This window comes from Ascidia mentula, chromosome 8 (assembly GCF_947561715.1).
Source record: "Ascidia mentula chromosome 8, kaAscMent1.1, whole genome shotgun sequence".
Classification (NCBI taxonomy): Eukaryota; Metazoa; Chordata; class Ascidiacea; order Phlebobranchia; family Ascidiidae; genus Ascidia; species Ascidia mentula.
This window is the reverse complement of record NC_138573.1, coordinates 3527044-3551566: the sequence shown is the minus strand read 5'-3', so window position 1 is coordinate 3551566 and position 24523 is coordinate 3527044. Positions and strand designations below refer to the sequence as shown.

The window sequence follows — 24523 nt, the reverse complement described above, 5'->3', positions numbered from 1 at the left end:
ACAATAAGCTCCCTCCTTGGGCCTGAAATTTTGCTGATTTGATATTTCTATACTGCTATTTTTGCTGCTAGGCTTGGTAATTAATAGGAATTGCTCGTCTGGCACTTAAGTTTCGAAAGTGTTTATTGAAACCAACGTATCGACTTCCTCAGGGTTATGTCACAACGATAACCTGGGGAAGTCTTGCCGGATCGAAACTTGCCAAAAGAACGATTCATATTAATTTTTATTTCTATGTCATCATCGCATGATGATGACGTACATTGGACACTAACGTCGCTGTGGAGCAAGTTGAAAATATGGGGAATTACCGTTTTTTCCCCTTTGTGGCAAAAAACTACTGTAGTAATGAAGAAAAGAATTAATTTCGGAGTGAATTTAGTCAAGCAATACAAGACACGAAATATTTTTTGTTGTTGTTTTAAGTTATTTTTTTAATATGCTTTGCGTCTGACCATTAGTTGTTGATACTGTGGCAACACGCATGTACGCTGCAATACTCTTGTCTTGGGAAATGTTTCATGCCAAAGAGTACTTTACATGAAGTATGTCTGAGGACAAAGACACTACTTTCGCCAATAACGCGGATTCAGATGAAAATGAAGAAACCAACAATGCCATTATCAATGGGGACACGAAGAAATATGTTGAAAGTCTTTCCGATACTGTGAAATTTTATTATTCTGGTCTTTGTGCCACAACTCTTAACTTGCTTTTTGACTCAGCCAGTCATGAGTAAGTAAAGTGCTTTGCAATTACACACACTTTTACTAACAAAATCCATTTGTTTTAGGTGTTATCTTAAAAAAACTTTTTGACATATCATTTAGCTGGTTTTTACATTTTGGGGTGTTTAAGATTTTTTAAATACAAATCTGCTATATTTCAAATAGTACAGAAACATGTTTTTGTTTGTTATATAATTTGTAACTATGTTTATTACAGGGAGTTCAGACACAACATTGTGACTTCATTTGTCGCCCATGTATTTTTACCAAGCAATGTTGCCAACACCATGCAGGCTTTGTGTGATGGTCATGGGTCGCAGGGAACAGATGTGTTTGTTGACAACCTTCTGAAAGAAGAACAGATTAAGGTTTACTACTTTTTGCTAATGCTCAAACTGATTAAGACTTTAACAGATTTGCAAAAGATTGCAAAGACAGGTTAACCTAAAATTTTCAATATATGCGCTTCGTTTGTAACAATTAGTAAGTTATTTTTGTTCGTTGCGTATTTGTCAGTTCGACTGTAAAAACCTGTTTTGCCTTTGCAGGGCAACATTTTAAAATTAGTAAATGACTTGGTACTTTGGGGTGTGACATCATTCAATGGGCGATACGACTCTCGTACCAGGGTTATGATACGTCACATGACCTGGAGGTTAAAAGTCAGATTTGAGAAGTTAGAGGACGTGGAAGAACTTCTTATCAAAATGCTGAAGGAAAGTACTGAAAAGGAGAAAGAGTATGTGGTTTAATCTGAATTTTCAACATTTTTATGCAGTTTCTTGTTCTGGCATTTGTTATTACTTTATAAAAGCACTTAAATTTCCCAATCTAGGTTATTTCCAACTAAATCATGCTTTAATGCGATAAATAAAAAAATTCCTATTTTTTTTTCAGAGAACAAGAGGAAGTCAAAAACAAGAAAGCCAGGAACCAGAAGATAAAAAGATTTGCATTGATTGGTTTGGCAACAGCGGGTGGTGGAGCGCTGATTGGGTTAACCGGAGGTTTAGCAGCTCCACTTGTAGCTGCTGGTGCAGGTTTGTAAATTTAATATAGTTTCTGGAAAATTGAATAATTATCAAGTCTTTACTGTTTGTAAAAGCTTTTTTAAATAATTTACAATATAAACCAATTATATTCCTAAGACTCCAAAAGGTGTAATGACATTTTCCTTAGCAGTACAAACCAATCAATGTTATTTAGTTGATTACCCCTTTAAATACATTCAAGCAATTTTTTTGTTTTATTGCCACCCTGTTTTCAGACTGCATGAAATCAAATTAAATAGGTGTATTTATTTGTGTATAAGCTGCAGTCAGATGGCCACTGTTTCGACCTAGCTGTACTGATGAGACCTTTTAGGTCGAAACAGTGGCCATCTGTCTGCAGCTTATACACAAATTCATATTATTGGCTCCACATTGCTTATCAGGTGTATTTATGTTAACAAAAAACAACATAGCATTTTTTTTCAGGGGCGATCCTTGGTGGTGCATCAGCAGCTGCCCTTGGATCAGTTGCTGGATTAGCAGTGATTACTTCACTGTTTGGAGCTGCTGGTGCTGGTCTGACTGGTTACAAGATGAAGCAAAGGGTTGGTGGAATTGATCAGTTTCAGTTTCGGCCATTAACAGCCTCGAAACAACTTGCAATCACCATAGCTGTCTCTGGATGGTTATCCAATGACACTGACAGTATGTGATGTAACTTTATTGAAATTAGTTTAGTTCAAAATGTATTTTTGAAACAAGATTTACAAACTTTTAACTTGTACATGTGCGGCATATATTGTAAATTAAATGAGTTTTTATTTCAAAGAAACACACAAAAAAGACCTGTTATGTCTTAAAATGCTGAATTTCCTGATAGTCCACCAAATATGCATTGCATATTTTTCTATTTTTTTAGCTGGATTTGTGATGCCGTGGCTAAACATGTTGCAATCCAGAGAACAATATTGTCTAGTGTGGGAGTCAAAGCATCTTATGAGGCTGGGAAATGCTTTTGAGTATATTCTTGACAGTCTTGTCAGTGTTGCGGCCACGGAAGCACTCAAATACACAATATTAGCAGGTGCAACTTTAATTTAGATGGTGATGCCTCTTGATTGAAAAAAGATATAGAGCAAGTGTAAAAATGCTTCTATTCGTTTGCTTGTTTATGTTTTTTTTGAAGAATGAGCATTGGAATTTGATGGGTAAAGTTATTAGTTTATTAAACTGACCAATAGTTTGCAAAATCTTGAAAAAAGAAAAGCAAAAGTCAGCAAGTGAGTAAATTTATTTTAAACATTGCAGGTCTCATAACGGCGATTGCATGGCCTGCATCACTCTTATCCGTCGCAAGTGTAATAGACAACCCATGGAGTGTATGCCTTCAACGCTCTTCACAGGTATTCTATCTATCTAAAACCCTACCATACTTCCTTTTAAGCTAAGGTACTGCTTGTTGCAGGTTGGAAGGCAGTTGGCTGAAGTGCTCCTGGCACGGGAACACGGCCACAGACCTGTCACCTTGATCGGTTTTAGTTTGGGCGCAAGGGTGATATACTACTGCCTGGAAGAAATGTCAAAGCGAAAAAGTAATTGACTTCATGCAATTAATAAACAAATTAATAGCCTAGTGTTGAATTCATATATTTGTTGGTCGTATCAGTCCAAGAGATGATGTAGCGTTTACCCTTATAATATTTTGTATTGTTTTCCAACAAGATCACCAAGGAATAATCGAAGACGTTTATCTGCTGGGGGCACCGGTTAGCGGCAAAGAACAAGACTGGAAAAGGTTTTCTTCCGTTGTCGCCGGCCACATCACAAACGCATATTGCAGGTACACCGGTCTACTGTCTAGAACCAAACAGACGATATAGTAAAAATACATAACATTTTAGACAAACTGATTTTGTTTCGTTTGTGGCTACGTCATAGGGTCTGTTGAACTATATTATTGACGATATGGAGCCAATAATATGAATTATGTGAGCTGAAATATTGTATATTATTGTGGGTTAATCCTTTAAGAAATATAGTGGGTTAACAATTCAAATTTTTCGTCTTGTCAGATGTGTGGCTATTCCTACGATGTTTACAGAAATATTTTTGTGTGTAGAACAGATTGGCTGCTGCGTTTTTTGTATCGTACGAGCGCTCGCCAAGTTGAAGTCGCTGGATTGCAGCCTGTTACTTGGAACGATAGACGGATGATTAACATTGACTTGAGCTCAATCATAGACGGACACCTCGACTACGCTAAAAATATGGACACCGTCCTATCCGCAGTTGGGGTCAGGTAAGAAATAATGTATTTTTTAATCAAACGTTTGCTCTGTTATGATTAGCGTATCAGCTCTGACTTTTCTATCCCGTGTAATTAACTCCAAGTTATTTGCACTCAAATACATTTTTTGTTCCACAACTAAATTTGTAACCAAGCAATTACTCAATAAACCTCCATCACAATATACCGTGCAATAACCTTTATTTGTGTCTTGTGGTCTTGTCGCAATTTGAATGCAATTTAGTGACAATTTTCGGTATGATTTCTAGCTTATAGGCAACCGTTTAAATTCTTACATGTTACACAACTGTTTTACGCATGTAAGCCTCAAATCGCTTAGAACGATGGAATTTAATAAACTTCCACGATATCCACATTAACAGGACGAAGGAGAAGACGCGTTTTCTCGACGTGGACGTCAAAGCCAAAAAATCTGTAAGCTTGCCTACATTATCTGCTGTACAGCAAGAAGACGTCGTCCCCGCCAGCATATCCTGCCATAACTTAAAACTTGACAACGAACCAGACAGTTTAGAAAAAAGGAAAAAAGAAGCTGCTGACGTCGAAGTTGTGAGGGAAGTTTTGCCACACAATGCCTCAGAGGAAGACTTAAGACAATCTTATGAGGATATGACGAAGACCTGCCACTCAAATACGAATTTGCTTGCTGAAGCTCACCGAGTTTCGAGCGACCAAATGGACCAAACTAGCAACGAGTTTGATAAGAAATTAGCGAACACAGGTGACGAAGCCATAAACAAGTGTGCACGTTCCACGACGGAAAAGGTCGATCAAAGTTCGAATTCGCAAAAAATGTAGAGATTTTAATTTCTGAGAGAGAATACGAATTATTTCGCAGGGAAATGCGGCCTGGGGGAAAGTATAATTGGTGGTCGTGCATGCGACAAATACATTTACCGAGGTTTTTAGCTCATGAGTACATTTTTGTGATTTTTTTTTACTTAAAGGAGTACATAATTATGGTTGTGTGGGTTAATTTATTTCTTTTAAATTGTTCAATTATCTGCATATTAAATTAATCATAACAGCGTGTTAGCCTACATAATGTTGCATGCACAATTTATTGCTGTTTGCTATTTCGACATTTGGGCGTGAATTGATTCACATAAGTTTCATTTAAAACTGAAGTTCTGCTTCACACCTCAAAAGCATAAAAAGTGCCTTTCGATAAAAAAATTATTGAAAATCCACTTGAATTACGTCGTGGAATTACGTCGTCAAATAACACTCGGTTTGCACAAGTATGTTTCTGATGTGCATTGTTCTTTGTGTTTTATCTAGTGATACGTGTTTATCTATACATTTAGTTGTGTCTTATATTGACGAAACTGTGCATTTCTGTTTGTTGTGTAAAACGCTGTGTACTGGTGGACTTTTAATTGGGAAACCCGATAGTGCAATTATTGTTATTATTTGTTGTTTTATTTTATTTCAAAAAAAAAAGCTCGAATGCTGCAAATTTGTGGTGAATTGATACAAGATATGGATTTGTATGTCAGAAAAAAAATGTATGTAAAATGTTTTTTCATGACGATCAATGGGAATGAGGCTGAGAAAATTGGGTTGTTTTGATAATGCATGTACACTTGTAGGCTATAGAATTTGTATTTCTATGTGAATGGGAATTCACCGAAAAGTCCCCTCCGGAGTCAAGAATTCCCGACACCATATAATGAACAAATTTAAATGTCGTTTATGTCTCAGTTAAAAAGGTTGAAACTTTACTCCTAAAAATTAATAAAATGACAAAAAATTATCAAAGTTATCCGCAAACTGTAAACAGCTACACCGTCTTAACAATAACCATCTGGGAATACCGCTGTGTGGTTACGGATTTAGAAAGTGCTCTGCACGTGTCACCACAGACTTCTTACGTTAGTTAGTTGGTGATAAATTTATCTTGTATTTGGGTGTTTGAACAACCATTTGTGAAGATGGAAGACGGGAAAGAAGAAAAAAAGTTGCAATTTCATGAAATGGGTTTGGACAACCGGATATTAAAGGTCAGCATATTGGCACATGACATTTTCCTGTTTTCATCAATTGTATTTTGATGATTTTTAATTGTACTGCTTCTAGGCTATTGCCAAACTCGGTTGGTCTGTACCAACAGCTATACAAGAGAAGGCAATACCTTTTGCAATAGATGGAAAGGACATCCTATCAAGAGCAAGGACAGGGTCTGGAAAAACTGCAGCCTATGCTATTCCTATAATACAGTGTATTCTCAACAACAAGCGGAATGTTCAAAAAGGTTGGTAGTTTATATGCAATATAACTTGAACCACATGTTCATTAATCAATAGCCTAGAAACACAATCTCAAAACAAACTTGATGTATGTAACCTATTTAAATCACAATTTGTAGAACAACAAGTCCGTGCCTTAATCCTGGTTCCTTCAAGAGAGCTTTCAAGACAGGCTTATATGATGGTGCAAGAATTAACATCGTGTTGTTCCCAAAATGTTTCCTGTCTTGATGTTTCACATGAGGGTAATCCAGAACTACTAAGGTACAAACATATGTGTATGCAGTGAATCAAAACAAAAAAATATTTTGTAACTGTTATGTGTTTGTGTAGATTTATCCCACCAACAAATAAATAAAAGTGCATGACTCTATTTTAGACCGCTGTTATCAGAACATCCAGACATTGTGATTGGGACCCCAAGCAGAGTTTTGGCCCAGATAAATGCGGAAAATCTTGCCTTGTCATCTTTACAATGGCTTGTCATGGATGAAGCTGATCTTCTGTTTTCATTTGGATACGAAGAGGACCTAAAATCCCTTAATCCACACTTTCCCAACAATTACCAAGCTTTTATTACTTCCGCCACCTTTACTGAGGTATGATATATACACATATAATCTCTTTGCTTTCACATTTTTCTGCATGCCTTATGGGTTTGCAACGCAAGTAATACAATCCCAAGAATCAAAACCACTGCCTTTTTTGCAGGATGTAGAGACTCTGAAGAAATTGATTTTGCATAATCCTATTACTTTAAACTTGAGTGAATCCCAACTGCCCCCGGAAGATCGCTTAACACAGTATCATGTCTTCAATGAAACGGAAGATGACAAATACCTTTTGTTGTATGCTCTCCTCAAGCTTAAACTTATCCGGGGGAAGTCACTATTATTTGTAAACAGCGTGAACCGGTGCTACAGGTACAAATATTGCTAGTAAAAATAGAAAGAAAGCAAATGTTTCTGTTTGGATTCAGGTTGAAGCTGTTTCTGGAACAGTTCTCCATATTTTGTTGCGTTCTTAACTCTGAACTTCCTGTTAATACAAGATGCCATGTAGTTGAACAATACAATCAGGTGTGTATAAGTTTTGTTTTGTCCCCTTCAAAGCTCAAAACTAGGGATTTCATATTTGATTTCAGGGTCTATATGATATTATAATCGCTACAGATGAAAGTTCTCTGATTGACTTGCCTGCCTCAGAAACCAAAGACAAACCCCCTAAAAAATCTGGCAAAATGAAGTATGTTTTCTATACTGTTTGAAAGACTTTTTGTTTTCACTGTTTATTTGTCATAGAAAACGAAAGCAGATTAAGGCAAAGGAATACTGCGTGTCCCGTGGAATCGACTTTCAAAATGTCTCCAATGTAATTAACTTTGATTTCCCTGTTACTGTCCAAGCCTATGTGCACCGTGTTGGAAGGCAAGTCCAAATCCTTTGTAATGGACAAACTTGAAAGTAAACCATTGCATATTTGCAGAACTGCCAGAGGTGACAAAATGGGCACAGCACTGTCTTTTGTATTGGCTGAAGAAATGGATTTATTGAAAGAGGCACAAAAGCAATTGGCTGGAAGTGGCGGTGATGATGTTGATGCTCCGTTAAAGCCATACCAATTTAGAATGGAAGAGATTGAAGGATTCCGATATCGTTGCAAAGTATAATCCTGTGTTTTATGTTTCATTAAACACAGTTTTAAACTAACTTGCAGACGAGCAATATTTGTATATTCAAATGCTTGAATAATAGGTTTATATCGCTTTCAGGATGCTATTAGATCTGTCACGAAAACAAGAATTCGAGAGGCCAGAGTAAAGGAAATTAGAAGAGAAATGCTTAACTCCGAAAAACTAAAGACTTATTTTGAGGACAATCCATACGATTTGCATGTCCTTCGCCATGATGCAATTTCACATCCCGTGAAGGTGAAAAAGCACATGAAAAATGTTCCAGAATACCTTAGTAAGTGTACTTAACATTAATCTGAAGCTAATTGCAATTTGTGTTCAAATTGGTTGTTTATTTTTTAGTCCCGCCTACTCTGAAATCGTTGTATAGTGGAGGTAAGTCTGCACCCAAACGCGCACATTCTGCACCATCACACATGGTGAAAGAAAAAAAGAGCAAACCCGGTGGACCAATGCACAGAAAAATGGGAAAGCCCAATCCAAAGTACAAGAAACAACAGGAGGATCCGTTGAAATCTTTTAAATATGTTAAAAAATAAAAAAAACTTGTTGAGGCATTCGTTATTTGCATCAGGATTTGGATGACTTAATTTTTTCACTTAGTCTTTTAATGTTTTTCGCCTGCAAAATAGTTGGCATGTCTATCATCTGTCCGTTGAAAGTAAAAGCTCCCTGAAATGCAAAAAATGTCATTGACACAACCAACAATCAAGGAGGCTACAAGATTACCTCTGTGCTCAGCCTGTATGCTTCTAAAAGGTCATTTGCCCAGATAATCTTTTCCATTGATGGACTGAAGCATTCTTGGACGATTTCAATTTGATTTGGATGAATAATTTGTTTTCCAGTAAAACCAATGTTGGCCCCATCCATTGACTGCCTCTTCAGACCCTCATTGTCTAAATACAAAAAGCAATTTAAACCAGTATTGCATGTTGATGCTCCATTAAACTTGTTTTTTGGAAAATAATTAATTTTACTTTTATGGCAATAATATTAAGTTATTGCAAGCCATAATGTTTAGCATGCAGTGGTATACCTTTGTAATCTATGTAAACCATGTCAATAGCCTGCATTCTGTATGCCTTTGCAGTGGCAGCAATTTTTTGTCTTGCATACATCAGCTCGTAAGCATCATTCGAACGGTTAATCTGTAAATCTGCACAAAAGTCATCAGATCCGAAAATAACTCCAGATATATGGCAACATGAACGGTGGTGGGAGCATGCAGCGATGCCTTCTTCAATGATTTCCTGCATTTACCAAACAAGAGCATGTTGAGAATTCAATGAAGGACCAAAAATGGAGAAAGCACCAAAAAGGCCAATGGTTGTGCAAGTTGAACCATATTTTGTAATTATATTACAGCATGATAATTTAGTGAATCTGGCAACACAACTTAATCATCATAATCAATAAAACAGAAACACTCAAATCACTCTAGTTTGAATTCAACATACTTTCAAGTAAATTAAACTTTTTCCACTTTCAACCATAAAGAACACATGTGACTTTTGATTTTTGGATAAATCCCTCCCTTTTGATTGGAATTCGTCACAAAACTGAAATGTACAAATACATCATATAACCCCAATTACACCACAATACAAAACAAATGACCAACCCAACGCAGCTCTTCAATTTCATTTATTTTGGGCACAATGACAGTACTTGGAAGTACTCCCATCCGCAAAATTTCTTCTATGTCTGCAGCAGCCAGTCCACTGCTTGGGGAGTTGATTCTTACACAAAGTTCACCACCAAATGTTGCCTGGACACCCATGTATTCTTCTGCTATTGTTAAACGAGCCAATTCTTTTCTGTTGAAAATTCAATGAGTTTGAATGTTCGATTTTTCAGTGTTTATCCACCATAAGCCCGCATTTTTAATTGACATAGTAAATATATTATTTTTACATTAATTGTATTTCTTCTGGTGCAAAGTACATAATTGTATTTTCTTTTTTAACATTATGTTCTCTTTACAACATTTCAGTTAAAATTTTATAAAATCTCCACTCAGAAAAAGTTGTTTGAAACTTTGGTTACAAGCAAAATATGTATTTTGCACAACAACAGTACCTTGGTGATAAAATTACTTTGTGTAATATACATAAAGAATAAACACAGGAAGTTAAATGGATGAGCTACACATAAAACCACAGGTTTTATAGTCGGGTCTCAATAATATAGATGTTTATAACATTTTAGCACAAAAATGAAGTTATAAAATCTTACTTGTCCAAACCAACTCCATCCTCACAATCCAAAGCTACACAGTCAACCTTTAGAGATGAGATCTTATCAATTTTTCGCTTATCATGTCCTGGGACATAGAGAAGAGCTCTTCGAGGAGGCATGACTTTATGCGAAGCAAATTGTGTTTGCTCTGACAGTTGCATTGACACAGTAACTTTGGGCCTGATAGCATACACTTGGCATGTACCAAGAAGCTGAGTATGGCAGCATGTTTGACACATATTCCTTAACATAGTGTTAAATGCCATTGTCTTATCTCTGAAATCAGACAAATAAAACATGTACGGTAGAAGTAAGTCTCAAATATGAAAAAGGGTTGAGATTTTATGAAAACGCTCAGAAGCAGTCAAGAAGTACAAAATAAAACTGACAAGAAAAAATAAATGTACAGCAGAAACAATTCTTTTTCAATTTAGCTTTCCCATATCAGCACAAATGCAATAGAAATTTATTAACAGCAATTAATTATGGCTTTTAGGCCTAAACAGTTTTTAGAAATTTTTCATAATCCTCTAATGTTCCAACATTACACTTCTTGCAAAAAGTTTCATCATCGCCAACAACAAGATCTTTCATGGAAACGTATCCTTTCTGGTCTGGCTTATACTGGTTTCTTCCAAGTGACTTCAGATAGTAATGTCTTGTTTCCAAGCGCTATATGTAAAAAAAAGCCATTTTGGTAATAAAATGGGAACAAAGCAACCCCAGCCTCTTCTAAAAATCCCCACCTTGTGTCGGGAACTGAAAACGACAGCGGATTGAACTATTTCTTCTTTGGTGAGGTTCATTTCCTCCAACAAAAACCTACATCGCATTTCCAGAGATTTAAGACCTTTGCAAAGAAATAATTAGGTAAGTATTATGTTTATTATGCTGTTGGAATATGCTGAATTGAATGAAAAATAAGCATGTCTATGGCATAGAAAAAAGTATTCCCATTGTAAGTTACACATAATAAACGGAAACATTTTATCAACCTAATTTGTGTTTGTGTCTTACCCTCTGTAAGTACTGAAGGTTCAGTGACAATAATTTCTTTAATTTCAGGTAGAGAAAAGTTAAAAGATCTCTCCAAAAGTTTGATTTGAAAGAAAATTTCTTCCAGATTAGCAGTGATGAAAGATGGGCGCCTGGAACCAGAAAACAAACACTTAAAAACACTATACTGTTCCGCGAAAAATCTAAATTACAGACTTTAATCAAATTTGGGCTATAAAGATCACTGAGCACAAAAACAAACCAAAAATGTCTTCACACCTGACTATGAGACTTCTTAGCTCATTGCCTCCAAAATAAATGAACTTGTTTCCATAATTGGTCGGTAATTTCTGAAAGAAGCCGAGAATCCCATCAAGTTTGGCCACAGAAATATTTAAAAACAAGGAAAATCGGGCTAGTAATGACCCAATTTGCTCTTTGCTGAAGTTTTTTGACTTCAAATACTCAATTCTGAAAAGAAACAAAAACACCACTTTCACTATGGGTGAAATAACTTGTCAGTGTAATCTGAAGTATGAATCAGTCATGTTTATTTCTACATGTTTGAGCCATCTGCACATAGCTATATTGGTCATGGCCGATCATTTTCAAAAAACTTACATTTCTTCAAAGTCTTCTATCTTGTATTTTGGATCAAGTAAATGAGGGTTGTTGGTGAAAGTTTCACCAAATTCCTTAGGTGTTAGTCCGTGTTTTGTAAGAAACTGTAACTTTGGAACCACATCCCTATTTAAATCCAGTTTCACCAAAAAGTCCATTGCGTCAGGGAAATTCTTTTCGATGTGGTACAACCTAACCCCAAACATGACGAGAGTCTGCAACATCTTAGAATTATTCACATAATCCGCTAAACTGTTTGACTTCCTTGGAATCGTAACAGTTTTTAACTTCTCCAACTCTTTTCCAAGCTCAGCATCAAACTTAAGAAATTCATCCAAAGTCGTCTGTTCCCTAACGCTCATTAAGTTTCTTTGGTGTAATGTTTCATTATTGGCATATGGTGATATGATTTGACCTGTATGTTTTTCTCCAGCGATTGGTGCTGGGAATGTGTCCATTCCTGACTCCAAAGCTCTCCTGCACACTTTACACACAGGGTAACTGTTGGTGAACTTTACACGAAACATTAAAGGTCCGAATGTTTTGGCAAGTCGCTGTGCCATTTCTAATTTAACTGCTGGTTAAAAAATTACAAAAGGTTACTGTAAACAAATTCCAGCACAACATGAACTAGTTTCTTAAACAAAATGTTATTTAAATTAAACTGTAAACTTAAGGAAAACACTTTTTTTAAATCTGTAAAAACAAGTGTTGTTCTGACACTGAACACCCGTGAACAACAGAATCGACAATTAATGCGATTAGTCGCGTGAAAAATGCCGTGCTTCTTTTACACGTGCTTTGTAAACAATAACAAAGCACCATAAAAATATACACATGTAAGCCTGGGGTAACTTTCTGTGTCAATTCAATATTTTTCAATCAGAATACATCACAAAGGCGGAGCAGTTCTTCAAATAAAAATATTTTTCAAGAGCAAGTGCCGGCAAACTTTTTCATCATCGCGGCGCTTACAAACCATCACCTCATCCCAACTTAAAATCCATGTCTTTCCAAGAACGCACGAAAAGTTTATTTTTGCATAATTCACGATATTTCAAATTATGCAAGAAAATATAACACAGCTGCTACGCATAAATATACCAAACGTGTGCAGGTCAAAACAGCTCGGATTGTTTTTTTGCAAATGCGTTTGTTACAAAATAATCTAAAATAACACCACGCGAAAACTTAGAAACACATATTTTCGTAATACTGATCAATTTTGGATTCCGATAGCATTTCCAAACCACTTCCTAGTTCCCTCGTAAGCTAGGAACAACGCTCCATTGGCAGGATAGGTTCGTATCACGCAAGGTAACAGTCCGCTGTACAAAGCCGTAACACCTATAAACAACAATGCACTTGCGTTTGTATTGGACGTGTCGTTTAAATTGCCATTTACAAATCCATGACCTCTATTAATTTTTTTCATAAATATGGAAGTACAACGACTCATTCACACTGGTTAAAAAATAAAATTATTTTTATTGTTTGCATTTTTGTCGAACTGTTAGCAAGGGTGTATTCATAGAACAAAATGTTTTAAAGAACAATTTAGGGACACTATTCACGTATTTGCTCATAATTCTGAGAATAAAGAGACTGACCCATACTGTTGCAACAACGTTTATGCACGAAAAACGTTTGGGCAAGAACTTACGCCATCATCAGCTTGAACATGACAATGTTAACAACAGTATGGGACAGTCTCTCTATTTTCAGAATTAAGAACAATTGTTAAATGACATCAGATAGGTTTCAAATTTCAGCATGAGTGGGTATTTGTCCACCTGTCAAACGAATCCAACCCACACACACTTTGCTCAGACATATTATTTTACATTTCCAGGGTATTAAATCTACAAAACTAAGTGTTCAAACATTTTTAGTTTTGTTACAAAACTTCAATAAATTTTATGTTTGAGGTTTTTTAATCAACTTTTTGTGGTGCTTTAAATTACTTTTGCTGAATACAATACATTTTGCACTTGCTAAACTGGCAACAAAGTTACTGTTTTATACTGTTTACCTTCTGTTCTTAAAACCATCATAAATGTTTTCATGAAACCAGCCTGCTTGCCTGCCGCAGAAAGAACTTGAATTCTTGATTTCACTACATCTATGGGAAAGACACCAACCCACAAAAATAAACCTGCAGTTCCACCAGCAAGAATGGTTCCCAACACACCTGTAAATTTTAGTAAAATTTGTGAGAAACTCTTTTATTGGGACACACATACAGATGCTTGTTTTTATAGATTTTTAACATTATGACAAGTTATTAGATTCCTAAGATTGCAGAATGTACACATTGGTACAATCAATTCTAACATAACTTTCAATGTCAATTTTCACTGACCAACATCATCCTTGGTTTTTCCTTCGGGAGTCATCAAACTTCTTGTCCACTCATAACCATAAAAAAACAAAAAGTATCCAGGCATTTCACGAACCCACGTACTTGTCAAGCCTTGCATTGGTGATAACATGCCTTCAGTTTTAATCATATTTCTCAATACACCCCACGGACCACTGAAGAAAAAAATGCATAAAATCTTCATGTTATCTCTATAAACACAATATATGTACGTACACAATGGAATGGAACAGTTTTGAATTCTTACATTGAGACTTTGGCAACCTTTCCAGTGTTTTGAAGCTCTTTCATTGCTTGCATTCTACACTTTATGATTTCTGTTGGACAAACTACCAACGACGAAAAAATGGAAGCCAAACTTCCAGCACATGCATTTTCCAAATTACTGCATAAACGAAAAATATTAGACTTGGAATTCCAATGTCAGGCGACAAGCAATTACAGCCAGGGTTATGCAGACACAACTTTACCGAGAATCATATCAACCTTAAATTTTCAGGGTGCTTGTTTTTCAAGGAAGCAATTCCATTCTTCATAGCACCAAGTGCAACAAATAAAACAGCATTCTCAGACACATTGCATACCAAAGCAGGAACAGATCCTTTGTATAGACCACTTAGCCCTTCAGTCTTTAAAGTTTCTTTAAAGCAACTGAACATGCCTTTGTATAGGCCAGGAAATGTTTGCATTTTGACTTTGACGGTGTCTAGGGGTTGTCCACAGTAAACGCATGCTGTTCCACCTAAAAAATTAGAAGTTTGGAAAAGAAGTGTTCAGTCTACACAAATTGCTGTGATATTTTACATCAACGGAAATTTTCTTTCCAATCTAAAACAAAATCAAAAAACATTTTAACCTGCACATCCAGCCACAAAATTGGTGATGAATTCCTTGGCCACCTCCATGGTTTAGATTAATTTTCCTTCATCAACAATACTTTTACTAAACCTATCTTTGGTTTTATAAAAAAAAACTACACACTCTCTTTTTAGTGCTGTAAAAGAACAACTATGATTGAATCATGCAAAACACTCATGGAAATATACCATTGTTAACAAGATAATGCACCATTTCTGCATTCAGAAAACCTGTAGCATTGGAAAAACACTGCTAATAATTCCTGCTAATAATTTTTAGTCACTTGCTTTTATTGAAGAGAGCAGACATTTTCTTGCAACAGTGTACATGTTTTGTGCTATGCTTGTACACAACTGGATTGCTTCTACCAGGACATCACACTCCAAATGTCCGTTAGACATTACTGCACATACTTGGTTTAGGGTGGGTAGCAGTGCTACAGTTACTGAGCCATGATTCAAATCTCCTCCAGAATCAGAACCAAAATCTTCTGGCTTGTACTCTTCCTTGAAAGATGGATCCTCAATAAAATTGTCATTGCCAAAAACACGAACCGATGCACTAGTGACAATGTCATACTGCTCAATGCAAGCATCAGCGAGTGCCAAGGATGCTGCAGTAATGCCAGCAGAAATAGCAGAGCCATCATTTTCCAAGACCACAATGTACACTTCGATCAATGATTTAGGATAGCACTGCAGGCGCACAGAAGAAGTTAAAGCCTGAAGTATTATGTCAGAAATCTCACTTTCTTCAAGATTTGGAATGTGACTTTGGTGAGAGGGACATGAAAACGGAGCGAATTTGAAGTCGCACTTTAGTTTGCCCTCCATTTGGAAGTCCTCGTAATGTTCAACATCTTTCGGGCCATACACAGAACATATTACTTTAGTTTTTCCCACTTCACAATAGCATGATCCTTTGGCTTGTGATACAGTACCACATTGTAGAAACACTGGGCGTGTTTCAGAAGAATAACGACCATCCAACCTTGCACTTTCATCATCAAGTAGTTTCTGAGATGTGGCCGGACACAATGATTCGGGATTGATACTTGATTGTGGAACAGCCAGTCTTCGAGAATCTGTGCCCATTGCTACACTGGATTGAGACTTAATACCAAAACGTTAAATCACACAGTTATGGAAATTCCTATCAAAGTTATAGTTCAAACAAATCGGTTAGTGTTGTCACAAATAGGTCACTTGACCGTACTTGTTGCAAACACAAGTACACAGCAGAATTTACAAATACATTCGACGAGAAAAGGAATAGTAATACTTTTACAACTTGCTATTGTTTAACAATAAAATTACACAACAAACTTATTCGTATGCGCAAAAGAGCTGCAGACAGGTGTACAAACTGTTTCGAACAGTAAAACTTATTTAATTTATTATGCAAAGATATTCCTGTCACGCAGATCGGCAACAGGGGTTGTGGTTCTCTAGCGCCGATTGAGCTGGAGACCATTTTAATCAACATCCGCACGGTAGAGATAAAGATCGGCCAAGCGCCCTACTCAGCACATGCCATGAAGAAAACCTGATCGGGATTCCTGGCCCCGTGGAGGGAATTCGGCTTGTTATGATTCAAAGCACTGTAGTATTTTGTTTAAACCTCGTCTTTCAAAAAACCGCTTTCTACTCTTTTACATCTGCACCCCGTCTTTCTGACGCCTTCGCTGGTTATCTCGCATGAGTTACGTCTTTTAACTTGCGCCCCTTTGTCGCGTAATCGCAGCAATTACCTCATTTTTTGGCCTCGACTATGATATCGCCCTATATATTTGCGACTGTTTCCACAAATAAACAGATCATGGTTTCGCAATGTGATCTCGCGGATCTTGGGTTTTGCTCTCATCATGACGTGTGGTCTTGCAGGTTAGCCTACTTGGCTTCCCTGACAATTTGTCTCAATGATGCTAGCGCAATGAGGCTCAATGAAGGTCGGCTGACCTGTTGGCTAGTTGCCACTGAATTGTCTGTTCACCTGTGCTCTCGGCTGAGATGCAGGCAGGCAGAATACCCCCTATTATAATTTATTGATCGAAATCCGAATTAGTCTTGTTCAAAATAGAATAGCATGGACTAGAATAGAATGGAATAGAATGGTCAGAATTTCAGAAAGGCGGAACGTTACCGTATAAACTGGAATTCACGTGACGTGCGATATTGTGAGAGAAAGGCAGTGTGTTCGTAAATACCATGTTGATAAATCTCTGGGGGCATTAAAGATAAAGTGTCCCTGTCAAACTAAAACTCCCCCAATGATGGAAAACGGGAAAAAGTTCTTATGAAAACAGCTTCCAGCTGCGCCGTTGTCCCACATGCGGCTTTGTAATGCAATTGCGGGCACATACTCACTCTCTTAAAACAATTACTCATACATCAAAGGCGGTTTACATCACACGACCACAATTCCAAACGAATGACGCTGCAGTCTCACAGATTAGTCCTGATTTTTGTTTGGGTCTTAGACCTAACCTAATAACAGACCATCGGTAAGTCTTACAATCATCGTGGTGTCAAGACTGGGATTTTTTTTTGACAGTGTTGATGTCGGGTCTTCGGCTATGGAAGCCTCTCAAAAACATCAATTCGCGACTCTTCACCCGTGTGTATCGAATAGCAGTGGGATACTGCAAAAAAACTCGTTATTTTCGATTTTATTTACTGAATTCGTGTTCATCGAATCTGTATAGTTGGCATAAACACAGAGTCTGGGCTCTGGGTGTCGGTGTCCACTGCACTGAGACACGAGCAGACGGAGAAGTAGAAAAAGGTAAGCTCATTGAAGTGGAACTAGTTATAATACACGCGTTTATCAAAACGGACATTTCGTGCAAATATTGTGCCTTTAAATTGCAGCAAGTAATATTTGATGATGAAATCTGTTTTCATTTTTTCATTAACTAGTTTGATATGAAATATGTTTCAATTCTGTAGGATTAGTTACAAAGTTTTGGTCACTTTTGTCACACACATTAACCAAAAAATATTACTCCATTGTTAGGTTGAAAAATAAGGCTGTGATTGCATATTGAACAAGGGTTCTAGCAGCATAAGATATGGAAAACTCTTTGAAAAGGCCATTAGATACAAAAAGTCCTCAATTAACCAAGGTGTTAAAGACAAATGAAAATGAACAAGTGGACACCTCGATGTGCAATAACCAAGCACAAGCTCATAGTTCAATTCAAAAAGACTTGCCACTGACTTTGCAAGAAGACAATGGAAATCTATTAACTGAAGACAATAACAGTTGCAATGGAAGCACTGGTGCAGTGGATGGTGTATCAATTTCAAGTGATGACACATCTACTAATCAAGGAGAGCAAGAGGACAGGGACTCTGAGTCCTCTTTATACATCTGCTTTATATGTCATCAGACGTTTGCCGGCAAAACTCCATTGTTACTTGGATGTCTGCACATGTTTTGCTCCAAGTGTATTCTGAAGAAAAAGTATTTGGTTTGTGAGGAAGATTCTAGGATTGTGAAGGTATAATATAATAATGTTTGTATGTGACAGGTCGTTACCAATTGCTTATAAATCCCATTAGAACCACCATTGGTTTTAGTAAATACTTTTTACTTTTGTTTTATTGTGACTAATCACTGTATTTTTTCTCTTTAAAGGAGAATTTAGACAAAGAAAATGATACCACAGAACCACATCCAACCATTCCTGATACAGCCCTGGAGAACCTACAGCAGTTGAAACTGTATCAAGATTCTTCACTAAAACATCTCATGCTGAAATGTTTCAATTGCAACTGCCTGTCATCTTTGAACATTATCACTGAGAGTCACTTTGTTTACCAGCAAAACAACACAATGGGCTCCTTGAAGTCAACAGAGTTGGTTGATGCAAAACTTTGCACAAGTTGTGATGAAAACTATCATGCTGTTCGGTTGGTGGCCTTATATAAATTCAACTATTTTAGTTCAATTTATGGATATACTTTTTTGTCATAGATTTTGTTCCACATGCGAGGATTATTTGTGCGAGGAATGCGTAACTGCACACAAGCGAGTAAAGCTTACAAAAGATCATGCTCTTGATACATTGGATGACAGCATTCTTTCCGAAAGTATTTCACCTATTTTTATCAGTGTTAGTGATTTGAGGTAAACAATGTTTGTTGTTACAGGTGGACTGGAAAATGCGTCACAACCGATATACTGCAAAAACCATGCTGGTGAAGTGCTGAAACTTTATTGTGAAACATGTAACGTTCTAACATGCCGGGATTGCCAGTTGGAGAAACATAGAGATCATAAGTAGGTTTCTGATAAATAGGCCATAGTTTTTAACAATTATTCGCAAGAAAAATAAATGATAAGCTTTTGTTTATTGACATACAGGTATAAGTTTATCAAAGAAGCCGCTGATCAGGAGCGACTGAACCTTGATGCAGTTCAAGCTAAACTAAAGGCAACTTACATTTGTGGCATGATTAAGTGATGCCATTAACATAATTGTATTTTATGTGCAGGAAAAAGCAGAAAGTATTAAAATTTCCAAACAAAATATCAAAGCCAGTTTAAAGAATATGGAGGAATGTCAGAAATCTGTTCTGCGGGAAGTGTTGACCTACCATTATGAATTACATCAGCTTGTTTCAAACAAGTCGCAATCATTTTTGAATGAAATTAAAAATGTCAGCGAGTAAGTAGTCTGGCAACAACTGCTTTGCTGTACGGTTGCTGTGTATTATAACTGTATGATGGCATTGGTCCACCAGTGACGCATTTCTTTTGTTTAGAAAACAAAAAATGGTTCTTTCGAACCATATGAGATTAACCCAGCATATGGAAGATGCTGTGAAACACTGTAGTCAGTTCATCTCAGTTGCACAACAGAAACAAAACGAGTTTGCTCTATTGCAAGCACAAAACTTGGTAAATAGCCTATTTTGTTATGAACTTCCTGAGTGTGTGCTGGGTAGACATGTTTCGATACATTATCCTTGATCGGAGTTTTTGCCACACTTGCCCAGTTGCGTCTTCTATATTTATTGGTTGCAAGGTTATTTTTGACCATGGAATTTTTTCAGATTAGTGAATGTGTTCAAGAACTTCAGGGGAAGACTTTCGACAACTTGCCAGCCGCATTGGATGTTGTCTTTTTTCCAAATGAGTCTGCAAAGGAAACAATGGAAAAGTGTTTGGGTAAATGTTCGGGTTAAAATAAATTGTATATTTTCCTTGTACAATAATATCAACTCCACAACAGGTCGATTGTTTTGGAGTCCTGCTGAGAAGTGTACTGAAAATTCTTCAAATGAGACTCCACCAATAAGCAACACAATGTAATAAGTTTGTTAATTGTAATTATAACTTTCTTTGCTTTTGAATGTAACTGTATTTTTTAATATTTGTCCCTGATATTAATTTTAGAAACAACAGAGTTTAAATGGATATCTTGTGTTTGTTTAGTGGCCCAGAAGAAATTTTGGTGGTGGAAACATCTTCTCTTGCTGATCAACCCTCGGAACAGGTATTTGATAATAAGTTGATGTTTCCTGTGCAGGTCACGAATTACAAGTTTGTGTTTTGTAGGAAACAAGTCAAAGTTCCCAAACTCCAAATGTCGACGTACAAACTGCAGGATCAGCTCGAAAGTGTAAGTTTCTGTGAACAATCTATGGACAGTGCCATATTTGACACAGTTTTTTAGCAATAGGTCACTTTACTGACCGGAGTATTTTTGAACGCATGCAAAAACTCTATTCCCCATCAAGGCTAAAAGTGGATTCTGGGTAAGTTCAGTTCTCCAATCAATCTATTTTGTCACAGTTATTTTTTACTGAGAAAACGTTTTGTGGCATTGCATGCCCTATGTTTAAATTTTTTTTACCAAAGTCTATGAAAAACCTGTTTTTAGTGACAGAGATCATCAACATAATGAAGTTAGTTCCTCAAGTAAGCTAAAAAGTTGTTGTTTTTTTAAAATTTTTTAATTATTTTGCACCAACCAAGAAAATCTGCAAGGTGCAAAATGCAGGGTAAAGGTGGAATAACAAATTTTCACCTCTTATTTCTACACAGCTGAAAAGTCATTGGGAAAGGAAAATGCCAAACAAAACGATACAAGCCCTGAGTAAGTTTCTGCTTTGGTTTACCCAAGCTTGCTACAGCGTAACACTTTTTAGACCTGACAACCCACAAGATCTACTTCCACCTGACCTCATTGATTTAAACGATTTGCCCGGAATTGCAGAGGTGAGTTACGGTCTCTATTCAAAAACTTGCCCTCTGCATGAACATAACTGCCATAAATTTACCACAACTGTAAGGCAATTTGTGTAAACAGACTGAATCTATCCCATTTTAATAAATCAATCCTGTCAAAAAAACAATGAAGTTATCGATAGATTAGAATTTTATTTATATTTAGAATGAAAAGAGCAATGCCGATTCAAATCATTTCACTGGTTTGGTTTTCAACTTGGCAAAGCAACTGGATGAACACTACTCAGAGGATCTTGATTCACCTGGTATTTTCCTGGAACCACATGTTTATGTTTGCAAATAATATCAAGTACTTGGTAGATATGTTGTGGCCATATTTGTGTGATACTTTTATAGGTGATGAGAGCGATGTCGTTGTTCTCAACCCGAAAGTTCTGGAAGTTTCTGTAAGACTATTTTGTCTCTGTTTATTTTTCAAGCAAAAACATACTCTGTGTTGCAAATTCAATGTTGTTGGTTATCTGTTTCCGTTTACCACGCTTTACCGTGACATATATATTACAGTGTGACGCAAACGAGGATTGGTGCGCGGTGTGCAATAACGGAGGTGACTTACTATGTTGTGAATCCTGTCCGAAGGTCTATCATCTCCAGTGTCATGTTCCAACGTTAAGATCGAATCCCAGGTACTTCAGATACAAAAGATTAGTGATACACCAAAACAGCATTTTTATATGAATATGAATTTTCGGCAAAAGTTAGTGGAATTTTGCAAAATATTCGTTCGAAACCAAACCGAACTTTCGATGCATCACTACAAAATATGCATTTATCCCACGTTCGTGAGCGATGTTATAATCAACGATTTTTCAGCGGTTTCTGGCAATGTACGCTATGTCGCAACTTGGACGAAAGTTACAGCCACAGTGGGAATGAAATAGGTCTTCAAGGCAAAGAACAGCGAGTATGCTCTCTTTTTAGTGCGTCGTGAAAAGTAAAATTTACCCGGGGTTACTTCAATTACAGTTCTGTGAGCGAATGCTGCTGCATCTTCTCATTCAACCAGAGAGTATTAACTTCCAAGAACCCGTTAAGCAATCGGTAAGCGTAGTGCAGATTGTAATTTACTAGTTTGTTGGAATGAGCTTTGTTATCCATTTTATAGAGTTCCAAACCCATGTTTTCTCAAAAAAAGTGGTAAAAAAATATTTTAAAGGTTCCCAAATACTATAAAGTTATCAAGAAGCCGATGGATTTGAAAAAGATTCGTCTCAAACTCGACCAATCAAACGCAGTTCACTATGGCAACGTTAGAGCAATGATAAAAGATCTTCAACTCATGTTTACTAACTGCTACGTTTTCAACGGGGTGCGCCCTTGAATTTAAGTTCAAAAAGGACTTTTTAAATATTTTAATACAATTTACTTTTAGGAAAACTCTGTCCTTGGAAAACAAGCAAGATGTCTTCAGAAATGCTTTTTCGAGAAAGTTTTGCTGTATTTTCAAGATTTGAAGCCGTATCTCTCTCAGCTCGTCATGAAACAAAAAGCCACTTTGGAAGGCAAGCAGTTTATTTCGTTTTTACATAAATCCCAGATAAAGGTATAAATACGATTAAGTTTGGTGGCACTTCTAGTTTCTTTTGCATTTGATTGAAATTGTCGTATTTTTTAGTTATTTTTTTCTAATGTTCGTCGAACATTCGTGTAGTTTTAACAATCGGTGCAAATCATCAACTATTTCACTTTCCACAGCGTTTTTGTGCGAAGAAGAAAACATTCCATCCGATGACGACGAAACGTCACAACAGACAGTAGCCGACGCTAAACTGGCGCTTGAACAAGACGAACTGTGGCATCCGTCAGATTCAGATGACGATTCCTCTGTAAGCTCCTCGTGCTTTGTAATAATATCAACCTTAACTACACGTTCCTGTTTTATTCATACATTGCATATTGGATAATATACATTTGCGATTATTTTGATGTAAGTTTAAGATATCGAAAGCCCGGGTTACAAGTCTATGGACCATAAAGAGTTGGTTGCAAGGTTTTTGTCCTCAATATAGTCGATCTTCGGGCCAAAATTAACGTTTCTTTAATTAACGTTCCATTTAAAAATTGCGTTATTTCTGGCAACAGGACCAGCACAAGATTTTATTAACTGTTTTAATGCAGAAAGTTTTGTGTTGCACAATAGCAGTAGTATATTGTCTATTGTTGAATAGAATATCGCACAATGCTCATTGCTATCATGCAAGTCATTAGTTTTGTTGGAGTAACATTTATTTGTTTTATTTGACAGGGCACTGACGGCGAGAAAGAAAATAGGTTAGAAGTTGGCAATGTTGCTGTGGAAAGTATGACACATCCATGATCTTTTTGAATATCGTTGTCCTATTATGTGCTGCATGTATTTTTTTATCTTCGGGTGACGTTATCTTTATCTCTGCCATTTTTGCCTCCACCGAAGTGTCTTATATTGTGTAACATTTTTGTTGATGAAATGTGATGAAAAATTCAGATCGTGGAAACTTGCGCAAAGACCAAAAGCGTTTGCTTTTTTTTGCCATAAGTTCTTGAACCTCTGGAAGATGTGCCCTTTGTCGGACATTTCTTGTGGTTTCTTTCAATGCAATATGACAAAATAGACTTTCCTACAGTTTGTTGTTCCAGCATATGGCGTTAAGCAGTACAAGCGTAAAATACATCAGTGCATATTACGGAGTATGCGATGGAATAAGTCGCAAGACGTGTTTACTGGCAGTCGGTAACTGGTAAAAAATTAGCGATATAATCTCGGAATGCATATACCCCGTAATGGTTTTTTATTTTAATGAAAACTTTTAGACAAATGTCCAAAATGCCAGTAAAACTTTCGGTAATTTGGGATTTTTTCCGGACATTTACCACTTTATTTAGCACCAAAAACAAGTAGCGTATTGCAGTAATTTACGCGATTCAACAGCCAACGTTTGTTTTCATATTCAGTAGTTTTAATTTGCTTGTCTGCACGTCTATCATGACCTCGTAAACAAAGCGCCAAGAATGGAGATAATGACGCCCAAAACAAAGCGATCTTGCGCGAAGTACAATAGGACGCATTTTATGCTCGCAGTAATTTCCTTGTCGAAGTGCATTCGGACATTTTTGTTCACATTTTCCAAAAATTCACAACCTTGTTGTGTTTACAGTGAAATTTACGCATTTGATAAAAAATTGGCAATTTTATTTATTTTTCGCAATTATCTGGTCACGG

The 24523-nt window shown here is 36.6% G+C and overlaps 7 protein-coding genes across 10 annotated transcripts; 3 read left to right on the top strand and 4 right to left on the bottom strand.

Annotated features, from left to right (window-relative positions):
• The first annotated feature begins 357 nt into the window (after positions 1-357).
• On the top strand, positions 358-5475 carry LOC145910770 (transmembrane and coiled-coil domain-containing protein 4-like). The gene is made up of 11 exons (XM_082997975.1): positions 358-735; positions 946-1096; positions 1277-1467; positions 1626-1768; positions 2207-2425; positions 2640-2804; positions 3029-3123; positions 3186-3312; positions 3443-3560; positions 3840-4019; positions 4391-5475. Exons 1-11 carry the CDS (start codon positions 548-550, stop codon positions 4824-4826), a joined length of 2013 nt encoding a protein of 670 aa, XP_082854101.1. The 5' UTR covers positions 358-547; the 3' UTR covers positions 4827-5475.
• A 343-nt stretch (positions 5476-5818) lies between these two features.
• Positions 5819-8509, top strand: LOC145911014 (putative ATP-dependent RNA helicase DDX56). Its single transcript, XM_082998247.1, has 11 exons — positions 5819-6031; positions 6108-6282; positions 6397-6541; positions 6657-6876; positions 6989-7200; positions 7257-7356; positions 7422-7522; positions 7579-7704; positions 7763-7940; positions 8049-8244; positions 8313-8509. Exons 1-11 carry the CDS (start codon positions 5963-5965, stop codon positions 8507-8509), a joined length of 1719 nt encoding a protein of 572 aa, XP_082854373.1. The 5' UTR covers positions 5819-5962.
• LOC145911016 (citramalyl-CoA lyase, mitochondrial-like) lies at positions 8282-10510 on the bottom strand. Its single transcript, XM_082998249.1, has 6 exons — positions 10209-10510; positions 9595-9790; positions 9431-9532; positions 9010-9223; positions 8700-8869; positions 8282-8642 (listed from the first exon to the last, which is right to left on the bottom strand). Exons 1-6 carry the CDS (start codon positions 10508-10510, stop codon positions 8541-8543), a joined length of 1086 nt encoding a protein of 361 aa, XP_082854375.1. The 3' UTR covers positions 8282-8540.
• A 197-nt stretch (positions 10511-10707) lies between these two features.
• LOC145911015 (transcription termination factor 3, mitochondrial-like) lies at positions 10708-12397 on the bottom strand. The gene is made up of 5 exons (XM_082998248.1): positions 11829-12397; positions 11487-11678; positions 11229-11359; positions 10958-11061; positions 10708-10883 (listed from the first exon to the last, which is right to left on the bottom strand). The coding sequence occupies exons 1-5, from the start codon at positions 12389-12391 to the stop codon at positions 10710-10712; spliced, it is 1164 nt and encodes a 387-aa protein (XP_082854374.1). The 5' UTR covers positions 12392-12397; the 3' UTR covers positions 10708-10709.
• A 414-nt stretch (positions 12398-12811) lies between these two features.
• On the bottom strand, positions 12812-15245 carry LOC145911017 (mitochondrial ornithine transporter 1-like). Its single transcript, XM_082998250.1, has 6 exons — positions 15065-15245; positions 14695-14950; positions 14456-14593; positions 14191-14363; positions 13861-14019; positions 12812-13175 (listed from the first exon to the last, which is right to left on the bottom strand). The coding sequence occupies exons 1-6, from the start codon at positions 15111-15113 to the stop codon at positions 13048-13050; spliced, it is 903 nt and encodes a 300-aa protein (XP_082854376.1). The 5' UTR covers positions 15114-15245; the 3' UTR covers positions 12812-13047.
• LOC145911018 (exosome complex component MTR3-like) lies at positions 15210-16214 on the bottom strand. Its single transcript, XM_082998251.1, has one exon. It carries the CDS (start codon positions 16158-16160, stop codon positions 15342-15344), a length of 819 nt encoding a protein of 272 aa, XP_082854377.1. The 5' UTR covers positions 16161-16214; the 3' UTR covers positions 15210-15341.
• A 1871-nt stretch (positions 16215-18085) lies between these two features.
• Positions 18086-23972, top strand: LOC145911011 (E3 ubiquitin-protein ligase TRIM33-like). 4 transcript variants are annotated; one of them, XM_082998244.1, is made up of 24 exons: positions 18086-18568; positions 18706-18980; positions 19045-19160; positions 19221-19350; positions 19435-19504; positions 19566-19738; positions 19836-19971; positions 20127-20241; positions 20306-20381; positions 20509-20569; positions 20632-20695; positions 20756-20831; positions 20957-20994; positions 21121-21172; positions 21225-21294; positions 21470-21569; positions 21661-21710; positions 21829-21950; positions 22138-22228; positions 22291-22365; positions 22481-22633; positions 22697-22826; positions 23020-23150; positions 23570-23972. In XM_082998244.1, exons 1-24 carry the CDS (start codon positions 18137-18139, stop codon positions 23639-23641), a joined length of 2808 nt encoding a protein of 935 aa, XP_082854370.1. In that variant the 5' UTR covers positions 18086-18136; the 3' UTR covers positions 23642-23972. The 4 variants fall into 4 exon arrangements, with proteins under 4 accessions (XP_082854370.1, XP_082854369.1, XP_082854372.1 ...); XM_082998243.1 differs by having other exon boundaries at positions 20750-20831; XM_082998246.1 differs by lacking the exon at positions 21661-21710 and having other exon boundaries at positions 18086-18538; positions 18709-18980; positions 20750-20831; positions 21470-21595.
• Positions 23973-24523: the final 551 nt, after the last annotated feature.